Source organism: Leptonotus elevatus, chromosome 4 (assembly GCF_054856555.1).
Source record: "Leptonotus elevatus isolate MCC_2025b chromosome 4, RoL_Lele_1.0, whole genome shotgun sequence".
Taxonomy (NCBI): Eukaryota; Metazoa; Chordata; class Actinopteri; order Syngnathiformes; family Syngnathidae; genus Leptonotus; species Leptonotus elevatus.
This window is the reverse complement of record NC_141242.1, coordinates 11,005,533-11,019,950: the sequence shown is the minus strand read 5'-3', so window position 1 is coordinate 11,019,950 and position 14,418 is coordinate 11,005,533. Positions and strand designations below refer to the sequence as shown.

The window sequence follows — 14,418 nt, the reverse complement described above, 5'->3', positions numbered from 1 at the left end:
CAGCATAGCAATGAAAAGCAATACAGCAACATGTTTTCCTAATATATGCAAAGAAAAAAAGCAGGGGACCTCAAATTGAACCTTGTGGAACCCCATGAGACAGCTGAGAAAACGATTGGAGTCGTAAAGAAAAAAAACGACAAAGGAAAAAACAAACATGCATTCATGGGACAAACCTTTGTTGATCTTTCAACTGGCCTCCTCCATCATTTCCTTTGTTGAACCCAAATCAAAGAAATCCCAAACAGCTTCTTTTTCTTTTTCTTTTTTGCCGTGAGGGCCACCGTACTTGTGCACCAGTAAAGTAAATGAGATGTTCTTTTGTACCATGACTCTTTAATGATGTACACAAACATACCAAATTAAAGTGTCAATAAAGAAATATAGTTTTTCTTTTAATGTGATACTTTTATTTCGGCGAGAGGATCGGCAGAGCGGGAAAAAGTTGGTCGCAGCATACGAGGGGGCGGCGGTAGAGACCCTGGACGGCGTCAGGAGGGAAGGGGCGCCAACCGGTTAGTAAATTCCACTCCGTTTCAAGATGTACGGCCGCCGAGACTTTGCTGCGTGACTGGCTTGCCTCTTGAGGATGTACGGTGACTTGCGCTTGAACGACGTGTCGCCGCCGCCATTTCCTGCTGCGTACTCCCTGGAGTCTTGGCGTAGCTGTTGGGAGGAAGGAGCGCTGTTAGTGGCGTTATATGTACTGTATACATATATATAACTATCTATATACTATTTAGAAAAAAACTTTAATAGAAAATAATGACTTAAAAAAAAAATTATATATATACAGTATATATAAAAAAAATTAAGTCGTTTTTTTCTATTAAGGTTTTTTTCTAAATAGTATATAGACAGTTATCTATGTTAGGTAAAAAAAAAAGGCAGCCTTTTGTTTATTAAATACATTTGCCTATTTATGATAAGTGAAATTGAGAAAGATTGCCATTGTTTGTTTTGTTTTTTGTTTTTTTCATAAAAACAAGTATTAGAGTAAAAAAAAACTATTTTTCATGAGAAGTTCATTATTAAACAATAATGTTGAAAAAATGCACTTTTAATAAAATATTGGCACCGCTGGTAGTCATTTTGTTGCTGAGGCAGTAAAATGAAGTAATCAATAAATTAATTAGGTTTCTTTGTTCAATCGAGTAAAATAATTGAGTTACTTTTAAAATCAACGATCAGAAAAGTTTACATTATTTGAAAATAAAGTAATCAGCAAAGTAATAAAGTTACTTGTAAAATCAAGAAATCAGGAAAGTAATGAAGTTACTTTTAAAATCAGGTAATTAGGAAAGTAACATTACTTTTAAAATCAAGTAGTCAGGAAAGTAGTTACATTACTTTTAATATCAAGTACTCAGGAAAGTATTTAGGTTACCTTTAAAATCAAGCAATCAGGAAAGTAATTGTTACTTTTAAAATCAAGTAATCAGGAAAGTAACTAAGTTGCTTTTAAAATCAGATGTAATCATCAAAGTAATTAAGTTACTTTTAAAATCAGGTAATCATTAAAGTAATTAAGTTACTTTTAAAATCATAGTCATCAGGAAAGTAATTGATTAATTGTTAAAATCAAGTAATCAGGAAAGTAAATTACTTTTAAAATCAGGTCATCAGGAAAGTAACTACATTATTTTCAAAATTAAGTAATCGGGAAAGTAATTAAGTAACTTTTAACTCACTCTGCCCTGGCGACTGCGCCGCAGCGCTCTGCAGATGTGCTGCAGGCTGTAGAGTTCCTCCAACCTCTGGTCGCTCCACTCCCTCATCATCATCTGCTGTTCGCCCTCCTCTTCCTCCTCCTCCTCCTCTTCCTCCTCTTCAGCCTCCTCACCGCTCCTTTTCCACCAAGCCGCCTCCTCCTCCGCCTCCACCTCCCCGTGCCGCAGCCTGCCAGCCAGCCGGCACAGCTTGTCCAGTGATAGGCGCCAGTAGGGGGCGCTCTGCTTGCTCGCCTGTTTCAGCTGTTTTAGACAGCAAGGAGAGATCAGCTCAGTCATTCGCAGATGAGATTATTATTTTTTTTAATAAAAATAAAGATTAAAATTTAATACTAAAATAATAATCACTTTGTGTTTTGTATTTTATTATTTATACTGTATTTCATTGTAAGTAATTAACCAAGTTGTGTAAAATAAAAAAAAGGTTAAATGTACTGTGTGAAACATAGGAGTTTATTTTATTTCTAAATTATGTACAATAAATTAATTGTAAAAATGATTTACTCAACAAATAACAAAAAGGCAAGTATATTTATTAAACCAATTTTAGAAAACAAATATTTAATCAACAAATAACACACAAAAAATCGAATACAGTCTATAAAAACGGCAGCGCTCTTGACATAAATTTGAAAAACTAAAATTGGCACACAACAGTGTATTTATTCTTCTTTGGCTTTTTCACATCAAGATTTTTGTGGGCGCGGAAGTAAAACATGCCTACCAAAAATCATGCTGTTACTGTAAGTAAAACTGCTTCAGGGGCTGAATCTTGCACACATTTTTATAGTGCACTGTTGAACCAATGGCGATCATCAAACTTTGCCACCATGATCCGCTTACACACAATTACAAAAATCGGATTTACCGTCCTCATATGATGAGTGGACGCGCTTACATTTGGAAGCAATCACACAAAATGACAAGTTTGTCTTTGAAGGATGCCTTGAAATGGACAAATTAAGCCAAAAATGGCCACTTAAATCAAATAAAATGGATGACATCGTGTAGGTTTTTGGGAATGTCTTCTTAAGACTTTTTCGTGCCGCTGGGACTTCATCCTGGGGCAGAGGGTTCAGTGCCCCAGGATGGCCAGCAGATGTCAGTGTTTCTCTACGTGTTCTTTACAATTAATACAGAGTAAAGAGCTGCTTTGCTTTTTCTTTTTTTCCCTTTTTCTTTTGTGTGTTGTCGTACCTTGGAAGCAAACAGGCTGCTGAGGAGTTGCTCTCCCAGCTCCTGCTCCATGTCTGAAGAGGAAGAGGAGGAAGAGGAGGAAGAGGAGGAAGAGGAGGAAGAGGAGGAAGAAGAAGACGACAACAGTATGTTATTAATATTGTGCAACACACACAATCACAGGCCAGAACATTAGGCACACCTTCCGAATCTGATCAAATCCAACACAAATATCAACTATTTTGTCCTCAGAATAAAAAATAATCATAAGAGGTGTTATTATTATTATTATTATTATTATTATTCCTATTAGTCATAGGAGTAATATAAGTAATAATATTTTTTTAAACGGCAAATTAAATTTAAAAAATGTCTATCAGAAAGCTCTTCTTATGAGTTTTTATCACTATCATTAGATATTAAACATAATCATCATCATCATCATCAAGTCAAGTTAAAATCATAATTATCATAAACTAATCATGAATCAAAAATGGGTATCAGAAATTTTGCCTGTATAAAAATAAGAGAGGTGTTGATATGTTTGTAATATTATGATTATGAATAATAATAATAATTAGTATTATTATTATTACTATTATTCGTGGTAGTAGTACAACCACAACGAATAAGGTTACAAATAATATTTAAAAATATCTACGGATCAGAGATGTATGCATTTAAGAGTGTTTCTTATGCTCGCTCACTGGACACTTCATTAGGTACACCAACGAATGACATATAATACAAGCATTACATTTTAAACTTTTTATTTTCATCACACAGAGATCATCCTCGTGTGTGTGATCATCAATAAACAGCTTCCATCCTAAATGATCTTAAGCATTCGATAGTGCGGGTGCATCTTACCTGCACAGAGCCCACTGCAGGTGAAACACAGCAGCAGCAGCACACAAGCCAAGTGAGCCTGCATCTCGCCAGCGTAAACAAACAACAACAAACAAACAAAAGAAAGCAGCGAGCGGAAAATCTAAAGAAAAAGCAACAACAACAAAAACAGATGTGGCCTGATGAGAGGGAGTCTTTTAGTCCATAGAGAGGAAACTTTGGAGGAGACTTCCCTGCTGCTTGTGCTGCTGCTGATGTGAGCCTCAGCTATATACGAGACCCCCCCTCCACCCCCTCCGAGACCCCCCACCCTACCCTCCGCTCACCCACCGTCATGCCTTCATACAGATGTGTCATCACACGGCATTCTGCCGTCACGGATTTTTTGATGAGTGTCATTTTCTTATATGACATTAAATGCAGTCTGATGGGGTGGGTGTTTCGGGGGGGGGGGGGGGGGGTGTACGTGAACCAAGCAGATTTTAGTCCTCAGTCAAGCATCACTGCAGTTGTGCTGATGATTAATTTCACACCTGACTTGAATATCTTTCCCTCCATTTTCTATAGTGCTCAAGGGTCATTTTTAAACATTTTTATTTTTGTAGTATTTTATTATTTTGACAAGTATTTTGGGTTTCTTAAAAAAAATGTGAAAGAATGACATTTAGGGTATTCTTATTTTTGTCTAATTTGACGTGTAATTTCTTCAAGTGTACAAACATGGATGTTGCAGTACCTAAATTGGCCACGTAGGTGCGTGGGGGCAGTGTTGCGCCAGTATAACGTCCCACTGTTGCCTCCTCCTCCTCCCTCTTCTCCTCCTGCTCCTCCTCCTCCTCCTCCTCCTCCTCCTCCTCCTCCTCCTCGTTTTGAGTTCCTGCCGGGACAGCAAGCAACTTTTTTAGTCAGCTTAGTGTAACAAAGTGTACGTGGTGGTGCTTGTGAGGAGTTTGGACCGACTGCAATGGCTCCATTCGGGAAGAACTTCCTGAAAGCTCGTCTGAAAAACAGGTAGAGTAATTTAAAACCAGGCTGGGAGCCCCTTCAGGGGGGTTTACATGACATTGTCTCTGTCAGGGGGGGCTTTTGGGTGGGAGTTTCCGTGCAAGTGGAAACCAGGTCAGGCATGTAAAGTGGTTTAAAGGTTAGAATTGGCAATGCAATTACCTTCAAGTGATACTAAGTGGGTCGTAGGAAGGGTTTTGGTCAATATTTGAAAGAAAAAAAGACAGAAATCATACAATTTAAAAGTGAACTTTGGGAGTAACTTCCTCATGACTATTATGTCCTTTACTTGCCATTTAATTGATTTTTGTTGATACTTTGCAATTGTTTTATCCCAGAACTAATGACCCGACCCGATATAGCTCAAATGCCACCAGTGATGATATCACTCAATTTAAACATAAATCCATACAAAACAGATTGATCTTTTAATCTATTAATCAGGGTTCAGGATTGTTCGGCCAATCACCAACCAGTGATCAGAAAATGGAGCAATATATCGATTCAATGTTTTTTTGTTTACTCTACAGTCAACTATTCGTGGGAGATTGGGACGAGCACACAAATAGCAAAAATTCACATATAATTGACGGCAATTGAAATGTATGGGGGAAAATATATTTAAAAAAATGTTGTAAATATTAAATATAACGTGATGTGTTATTTCGCGTAGCAGACTATTGACGTCATTGGTCGATCGGGCAAATTAACCCAGTCGTAGATCTATGACTGTCTCCATACATACTATTCTATACACATCTGTATTATACTGCCCGCTGGTGGCCAAAGCGCACACAGCAGAAGGAGCCGCAAAATGCCCTTTAAATTGAATCAAAAAATGTGGCAACACTTTTTAATTATTTATATTGTATTGAATTATATCTAATGAGAGGCTGGAACAGATTAATGGCATTTCTATTCATTTCAATGAAGAAAGATGATTTGAGATACAATTTTTTGAGTTACAAGTGTGCTCGTGGTATGAAATACATTTGCATTTCAAGGCAACACTGTACATACAATATACATGCATACATGCTTGCTAGAATGAATTGATGTATGCAGATGATTTTTAATTAATGCTTTTGTCACGTGTGGTCTCCTCAGTGATATTTACGTGCATAATGTTGGTCCAGACGTTCACTTATGCGCCGCCGCTCCGTAATTACCTGCAAAATGTCTATGTGCCCTTTTTTCTTCCTTTTCTGTACCTTGAAAGCCAACACTGTCATCACCACAGCGGCAATTTGGTCAAGTGGCTCACTCTTGCTTTTTCATGTATATTTCTTTGATGACGCTTTCTTGGGAAAAAAAACCCGTGTGAAATCAACATGCCACCTCCAGAAAAAACGCGGCCAAAAGCTCGCCTTGAGTGGTCTGGAGTGGGCCGACGCCGTCCTTGACTAGATGAAGGCAGCAGCAAAAGCCTCAGCTTGCTTGGATTGGATTTAATTGAAAGGCGTTTTCTTTGCCTCCAAATGTTGGAGGGAACAAAAAGTGGATTTTAGCAAAAACCCGAGCCTAAAATCCAAATACTACCTAAACGGCATTCATTTGCTATCGTATTGGTTGAACCCTTTGTCAAATGGAAGCTTTACTTATCAGCTCACTTGCACTAGCTTAATATGCTCTAAGTACAGAAATGATGAAAATCGTCATCATAATAGGATGGTTTTGTTTTTTTGGTGCACTCACACACATATATGGTCTTCCAGGCGGGGAAACAAACTGCACCGAAGGCAAGTGACGGTAACCACTCCTCCACCCAGAGCCCTATCATAATAGGCATTATGGCCCCTGGTGAAATAAGGATGACATCATCGGCAATTGGATGCTGAGTACATACACTGTACAATAAAAAATAAAATAAAGTAAAACTACTTACCTTTTCAGGATGAATAAAACATTCTCTTTGTGGTAAGAAATAATTGGCCATGCATATATATATATAAAAAAAAGAAAAAAGATTGCTTTTGTACCTTTGAATTTTTTTGTACTTGAAAAAAAAGGATATTTTTTGTGTGTGGGGGGGGGGGGTATTTTTATTTTTATTTTTAAATAAAAGTTGTGTATTCTAAAGAAAACAGTAATGTTTTATGGAGAAAAATATATATTTTAGAAAAAGTCAGACATTTTTGTGAGTCTTATTTTTTTTTTTACTTGGAAAAAACAATTATGGAGTCAACTATTCGTGGGAGATAGGGTTTAAATAAAATAAAATAAACTTTTTTTAATTAAAAAAAAAAGTGAAAAAAATATTACTCTAAAATTACAATTGAGAATAAAAAAATAAAACAAATTCCAGTCAGAGGACACTTAATAGATTTTATTTAATACAAACTGTGCATACCAACGTTTTGAAAAAGTTGTGCTTTTCTTTTTCCTTTTTTAAAGTGGAAACATTTGTTGGGGATTTTTTTTAAATAAAAAGTCAATATTTTAAAAAAGTTGCAGGTTTTGTGGAAAAAGCTGTATATTAAATAAAATCCACTTCTGATGAACATTTGTATATTTTTTAGAATTACTGTATCTTTCTTGATGAGAAAGAAATACTTTTTCAGAAAAAAATATTTACACAAAAAATTTACATTTTGGAGTAAAAAATTGTATTTTTGAGGATAGTAATTTTCAGCTATGTCTTTATAGCATCTTTGCCCCCCGCCCCTCAAAAAAAAAGATGGCTGGCCCTGTTGCTGCTGAACATATCGAAGACATAGTGCCCGATGGACGTGTGTGACATTTGTGTAGTGGTTGTTGTTGTTAGATAAGGTGGGGAAGCGGCGTGTTGTGTCTGCTCACAGATCACAAGTACGACTCATCCCGCAGATAAAGATGATGTTATTTCCCTCATTCCCCGCCCAGATAAGACCCCCGACAGGAAGTGCCGCCCGCGTTTTTCTTTTCCGCTACGCAAGCGAATGTTTACCCGTCGTTTTCACCAAAACATCAAAGCCCCTTCAACTTTTTTCCCACTGCCCATCAAATTTCCCAGTACTGCGGATTGCACTGTATAAGTGGAGTAACAGGTGGTGTGCATGTCAGCCAGGTGGAGATAAATAACGTGAAAAAACAATACTCACCGTATCTTAACTTAACTTGTAATGGAAAGAAGAAGAAGAAGAACGCTATTTTATACATCATGTGTGAAAATGCACACATTTGCACTCGTAGGCTACCTTTACTAGTTTGTTTGTGAAAATGATACAGTATCAATAAGTCAGTCCAACGTCTGTTTGCCAGATTGAGGCATCTGCCTAATGTTCATATGTTCACACACTGAGCTGATTTCAGTGGAAAATAAAGAGGCAAGGGCCATTGTTGTGCTTCCTGTCTGGCACAGGAAGTGGTGATTGTGCCTGAAGACAAATGCAGGTGCTCCCCCTCCCACACACACACACACTTGCGCGTACTGTACGATTTTCCTGCTCTGAATGTGTTTATCCACCTGTGGTTATACTCTTAGTTCATAATAATAACTTTTATGCAGTTTGACATGATTGATGACTCGTTTTACCAGATGAACTAGTAGCACAACAAAGTTACACGCGAACAATGTACTGGAACGTAAAGAGTCTGCCTTCACAAATGAAGAATGGAGCTGAAGTTTTTCTTGAATTAGTGACTTTGTTTTATAAAAGTAAACCAATTTTTTTTTTTTCAGTGTGATTTTTTTATTTTATGAATTGGCTCAGGATTATAGGATTTTTTTTTTTTTTTACTTTGTCCCTTTTTTTTTAAATTGAAATATTTTAAAAAATTACAAAATTAAAAAAAAATTATCTCAAATATAAAGTCAATAAAGTATAAAATACTACATAATGAGACTTTTATTGGCCCAAAATCTTTTTTCTCAAAGAAAAATCTGACTTTCTGGTCAAAATATTACTTGCCCACAAAAAAATGTAAAAACAAATTTTTAATTTTTTTATGAAATACTTAAAAAGTAAATATAAATATAATGGTTTTTTTTTATTCTTAAAAATACTATATCATCTGACTTTTTGAAAAAAAAAGATATTTTTCTCAAAAATATAAAAATTACTTTTTTATCACAATATGACTCTCTCAAAACTATGAAAACCACTTGTGGAAATATCTGACACAAAAAGCATCTTATTCTTTCTTGAAAATATGAAAGCTAATTATACAAAAATGTATTGCTTTTTTTTAATCTAAAATCAGATTTTTTTTAATCTCTAGAATATACATAACAAATCTGGAAAATCTATGACTTTTCAGATAAAAATGCCTGATTATTTTCTTTAAATGTATGTATTCTTTTTTTATAAAAAAATTCTCAAAAATATAACCCTTATAAATGTAAATATATACCCGTTGTCACGCTTAAGATTGATGAGACGCCTCTCCTAACATCCTATACCGCATAGCATGCCTCCTATATAGCATCAATAGATAGCATCATCTTGTTAAACAAGTAAGCTTTGCATCCCTCCGTTTGGTTTCCCACGTGGATGTGAATGCAAAGTACCGCGCGTGTTTCAAGGGGAAGTGGTGAACAAGTTGTCAGGAATGTGGCAGGCATGCAACAATGGGGGTTAATGGTTATGTGGACCCTCTGAGCAAATAGCTGAGTGACGTATTCAACAAACAAATCATCCAAATTCAACAAGTGAGCACGACTTTGACCTCCAAGAGTTTTACACTACCAAAGATGATTTAGGAAAATTAGGAAAAAGTCCTAATTTTTACGAGAATAAAATAAAGATGTAGCATGAGAAAACATAAAATTGGATTAAAAAAATTGTACATTTAACAGGAAGACAATTGTATATTTTAAATAACAAAATGTTTGTTTACAACAAAATATGGTATGATTTTAAGAAAAGTTGTATATTTTGAGGGGGGGAAATTAGCATATATTTGACAAAAAAGTTGTAAATTTTTTAGACAAACATTGAATGTATTTAGCTGAGAGGTGTACTGTATTTCGGGAAGAAAAAAAAATTCAAGAGTAAAGTGTTATTTCAAGAAAAAGTCACTTCATTTAAGAAATATATATTTTCGTCAACAAAACAAATTGCACATTTTTCAAGAATTTTTTGTTTTTTTTACATTTAACAGTAACAAATTGTATATTTTAAAGAATAAAAAAATGTGATATGTTTTTGAGAAAATTTTATGTATGTTTTTTGGCGGAAAAAGCAGCATACATTTGACCAAAAAAAAGTATATTTTCAAGATAAAAGTCCTACATTTTTGAGACAATAGTGGTTTCTTTGAAACAAAAGTAGAAAAAAGTGGCATATTTTCAATAAAAATGCATTTCTACAAAAAGTGAATTTTCCTGATTTTTTTTTATTCATATTTAAAAAAAAAATAATAATAATTGGGGGGGGGAATAGAGGGTGTGAATTTTAACACCTCACACTGACTTCGGTCACCCTGTTGTGACTTTTTAAGGCTCTGTTGCAAAGATTTAACGCCATTTCTTTCACACTGGCAGGCAGCCAGAAGTGCTGTGTTTATGTTGTCGCTGGATTTCACCAAAGTCATAAAATGGGATTAACTGACATAGCTATGACATTAACTGTAATGACGCAAACATTTCGCCTGTCATGCGACTACTAAACACGGCACACAAATCCAATCGCAATGTCTGGAAATGTCGTCACTTTATTAGATTACCTGCTGCCGCAACTTGGACGTCTGTGCCATTTAAAGTCATGTGTATTAGCGACGCTACATTAGCGCTGGCCTATTAGCCACATGTGAAGACATATATTTTGAAAAAAGGACGGTGGGCTTTTACGGTCCAAAGGTAATGAGGGGTTAAATAGCAATAGAGGATGAGTAACAGTCTAATAAGATGATGATGATGACACCATGAAGGAACATTGTCTCTTACTGTTTTGACCTCTCAGAAAAACACAAAATGCTTAAAATAGTCAATCAACATCTTAACTAGCCAAACGTCAATGGAAATTAAATTAGTCCAAAGGGCTTGCAAAGAGGGGTCTGTAACATACATGTACAAGATGTGTCAGAAAGGTTCCAGGACCAGTGTCACAAAAGATTAATAGCAAATCCAAACTCCAGACGACTACTACAATAAATCCTCAAGAAGAAAAAAACTTATTGTAAAAAACACACAACTATTTTTTTTAAATCAGACAACAAAAACAATGAAAAGCTGACTTTCTACCTGAAAAAAATATACCCCCCCCCCCCCCCACACACACACATTACAGCTTTTTGGGGGGCAAAATCTTGGATGTAAATACTTAAGACATTTATGTTCCTGCTCCTGTCTTCCCCAGGACAAAAGACAGCGAGCCCATCGCTGGGAAGGAGATCCAGGTGACAGTGTGCAATGAGGAGAAGGTGGTCTGCGGCGTGACAAAGCATACCACCTGTGCCGACATGATTCAGGCATTACTAGAGGATCACAGATCTGTCCCGGAGAGCAAGCGGCTCCTGCGCGGACAGCCCAAAGACTTCAGTCTGGTGGAGCGCTACAAGGGTTTCGAGAGGGTGTTACCGCCCCTCAGCAAAATCCTGAGGCTGTGGTACGCCTGGGGGGATCAAAGACCCTTCATCCAGTTTGTCCTAGTAAAAAGCAGCGATGTTGTGCCTCAGCGGGCTATGAAGCCTACAAAGTACCGGAGCAGATACACTAGGAACCCTCAGGCACTTCCTGCGGAAAAGCAGAAACGCGTAGTAAGGAAGGCCTTCCGGAAGCTAGAGAAACTCCACACGGGGAGCAAGACATCCGCCGGTACTGAGGAAATTGATCGCATGGTGCAGCTCATCCTCAACCAGGACCAAACTATTCGAGAGCAGATCCAGTGCATGGAGGATCTGGAGGTGGAGAGCCAGCAGTTTGAAGGGCAGGAAGACCACCCCAACGAGTCGGAAGCTTTTGGTTTAATCTCAGAGGAGCTTGACAAGCTCCTTCAGGCCAGTGACGATGTCCAGCAGCTGGAGCTCCAGGTCCAGAGGCAACAGGCGCTCGTAGCGCAGCTCTGTCGTGACATAGACGCCGAACAGAGGATGGTGGCGAGAGGCGAGCAGGAAGGAGCGTCAGCCGCTCCCTGCACACCCACAGAGGCTGATGAGTCGCTCATGGCCGAGCTGGAAAGGATGCAGGCCGAGGTGAGGCGCAGTTACTTGGCTGGCGTGTCCCTTCATAGCCAGGCGGCTGAGGTAGACAAGCAGATCGGCTGCTCTGAGGCCACTTGGCTCTCCAGGGATCAAGAGTGCTGGCAGTTGGCTTCTCAGCTCAAATCTCTGCAAATGAGTGACACCGCCCAGGAGATCACTGGCGGAAACTCGAAGGTGAAAAATGAGGCCACCGCGGTCAAACACGGCTCATTCCCCATGGATGTGACGGATACGGACTCGGACACCGGCATCAGCTCCACACATAGCCAGGACTCGCTGTCTCCTGGCCTAGACTTCCCACCGCCACTGGACACGGACGTCTAAAAGATGTCAGGACACGTAAGATATTCGGAGATGTACGTCCAAAGATCGCTGGACACAGACTTCTGAAGGATGTTTCCACCTATGGACACAGATGTGTAAAGGATGTCTGGACACGGACTTCTAAATAATGTATAGACAAGGATGTCTGAAGATGTCATGATATAGACGTCTAAAGATGTCTGGACATGGATTTCTAAACGATGTTTTCACCACTGGGCACAGAGCAGACCTCTAAAGTATTACCATTGGACATGGATGCGTAAAGGATTGAAGACGTCTAGCCATGGACATCTAAAGATGTCTAGAAACGGACATCTAAAAGATGTTTCTGCCCTATACATAGACCACACCTCTAAAGAGAATTTCTATCACTGGACACAAACCTTTAAAAGATGTCTCCACCACTGGTAACAGAAGTCAAAAATATTTCAACATTGAACACGGATACCTTCACTACTGTAGTAGGACTTCGAAACAATATTGGGGCACGGATGTCTAAAGATGTCTGGACAAAGGCATCTAAAGCATTTCTATAAATGGATCTGTAAAGGATGTTTCGACCATGGGAAACAGACAAGCCCTTCAAAGGATGTCCCAAGGACATCTACACAAGAACGTGGATGTCTGCACTACTGGACTACTGGACAGGATGTGTGAGAAGGACTTGTAATTAACTCTAAAGAGCTTATAATAACTTTTTAATTTGCTAAAGACTTTCTCTTTGTACTCCCAACGCAAATCAGGCACGGGCCAAGTTTTTAATATAAGGCATGTTTTTTAAATTCAGCCAAGTGCATTTGAGCCATTAGTAACACTATCCGTCCATCCATACTGTGCTTATTTTGGTTCATGGTCCGCATTAGTGAGCTGGAGCCTAACTTAATCTTTTACAAGGACAAAGGGTTACACCCTGGACTGGTTGGTCGCCTGTCAAGTACAAGCGTGTCGCAATCCAATCAGCGCAACTAAGATCTGCGAACCGTCCTGAAACAACAACAAAAATCTCTCTGCCACTAGTAACCCAAACTCGTGCTACGTGCTGTCTGCTCTTTTAAATACTTTGGCCACACCCATTTCCTGATTACTTCCTTGTTTTGTACCAATCATCCAGAAGTTGCCTTTAAGGAACTTCAGAACACTTTGAACTGACTGAAAAACGACTACAAACATCAAACCAGCAGTTTAATATAGAGGATTTCACACTTTTCGTTAAAAGCCATAAAACTGCACTTAATAATGTCCTTTAATAGTGTTTTATATTAAAACTCACTAAGATGTTCTGTACATATATATGAGATCTATATATTTGATTATGTTCATTATTGACATAATTGTACATATACCTGTTGTTTATCTATATTGTACCCGTTATCCATTATAAATCTGTTTAAATTCTACAGTTGTACAAAGGTTATATATTTATTTACCCCACAATTTTAATCCACACAATGAAGTTGAAATGTGCATTTACACTTTCATAATAAACAAAAGAAAATGTGTCCGTTTGAATTTGTTGAGGAACTTTTTTTTTTGTTCCGTGAATTTGCAACACAACACATCGTCATGCCACTAGCACTATAGAAACTCCCAATTATAGTTGACCCTGTCACATGACCCATCAATTGCCAACAGGAATCGGGGGACGAGTTGCTTGTATGAAAGGTAATGCCACATTGTCAGAATATGGTGGTTATGAAATGGTCACAATAAGGCAGATATGAAATTTGAATCCTGATGCTCACTTCTCCCACTCTGTTGTGGTGAAAGCTATTTTATGTCACACCAGACAACGACGTCATGTAATTAATTATCTGATTATGGAATGCTGTGTTGCTACGTGAAAGCGGCAATATCCAGCCATCGCTAGGTCGAAGGTCCTGCGTAAAAGGGGCTTCTCTTCTTTTTGGGGGGGTTCTCTGACTGAAAGAGGCTAATGTGTAGGGTGCAGCATATAATCAGAGACTGGTCTCCAGGGCAAAAAAAATAGGTATCTTCCCGTCAAACGTTTGACTGACAGCCTGCCTCTTTGTGCTGGAGACAGATGGGCCATGCTGGGGGAGAGGGTATCTATTTCACTCACACAAATCTCTTAAACATCCTCTACTACTCCCTCCAATACCACTTCCTCCGCAACCAAGTCACGTCTGAGAGGCTGAAAGACCACTGGTCTCTGCGTGCTTTTGTTTTGGACAATGAAGCAAGCCCTTTTAGC

The 14,418-nt window shown here is 38.1% G+C and overlaps 2 protein-coding genes across 3 annotated transcripts; one reads left to right on the top strand and one right to left on the bottom strand.

The window, feature by feature from the left end:
- Positions 1 to 362: 362 nt before the first annotated feature.
- nts (neurotensin) lies at positions 363 to 4,532 on the bottom strand. 2 transcript variants are annotated; one of them, XM_086074308.1, is made up of 5 exons: positions 4,492 to 4,532; positions 3,777 to 3,897; positions 2,928 to 2,980; positions 1,692 to 1,973; positions 363 to 666 (listed from the first exon to the last, which is right to left on the bottom strand). In XM_086074308.1, exons 2-5 carry the CDS (start codon positions 3,838 to 3,840, stop codon positions 517 to 519), a joined length of 549 nt encoding a protein of 182 aa, XP_085930434.1. In that variant the 5' UTR covers positions 3,841 to 3,897; positions 4,492 to 4,532; the 3' UTR covers positions 363 to 516. The 2 variants fall into 2 exon arrangements, with proteins under 2 accessions (XP_085930434.1, XP_085930433.1); XM_086074307.1 differs by lacking the exon at positions 4,492 to 4,532 and having other exon boundaries at positions 3,777 to 4,009.
- A 98-nt stretch (positions 4,533 to 4,630) lies between these two features.
- rassf9 (Ras association domain family member 9) lies at positions 4,631 to 13,715 on the top strand. The gene is made up of 2 exons (XM_086073885.1): positions 4,631 to 4,766; positions 11,039 to 13,715. Exons 1-2 carry the CDS (start codon positions 4,720 to 4,722, stop codon positions 12,204 to 12,206), a joined length of 1,215 nt encoding a protein of 404 aa, XP_085930011.1. The 5' UTR covers positions 4,631 to 4,719; the 3' UTR covers positions 12,207 to 13,715.
- Positions 13,716 to 14,418: the final 703 nt, after the last annotated feature.

Excerpts from the sequence above, each read along its gene's own strand:
- rassf9 (XM_086073885.1), top strand. The coding sequence starts at position 4,720 with ATGGCTCCATTCGGGAAGAACTTCCTGAAAGCTCGTCTGAAAAACAG. Across the intron at positions 4,767-11,038 it reads AAAGCTCGTCTGAAAAACAG|GACAAAAGACAGCGAGCCCA; the intron begins GTAGAGTAATTT and ends TGTCTTCCCCAG.
- nts (XM_086074308.1), bottom strand. The coding sequence starts at position 3,840 with ATGCAGGCTCACTTGGCTTGTGTGCTGCTGCTGCTGTGTTTCACCTGC. Across the intron at positions 2,981-3,776 it reads CTGCAGTGGGCTCTGTGCAG|ACATGGAGCAGGAGCTGGGA; the intron begins GTAAGATGCACC and ends CTTCCTCTTCAG. Across the intron at positions 1,974-2,927 it reads GCAGCCTGTTTGCTTCCAAG|CTGAAACAGGCGAGCAAGCA; the intron begins GTACGACAACAC and ends TGTCTAAAACAG.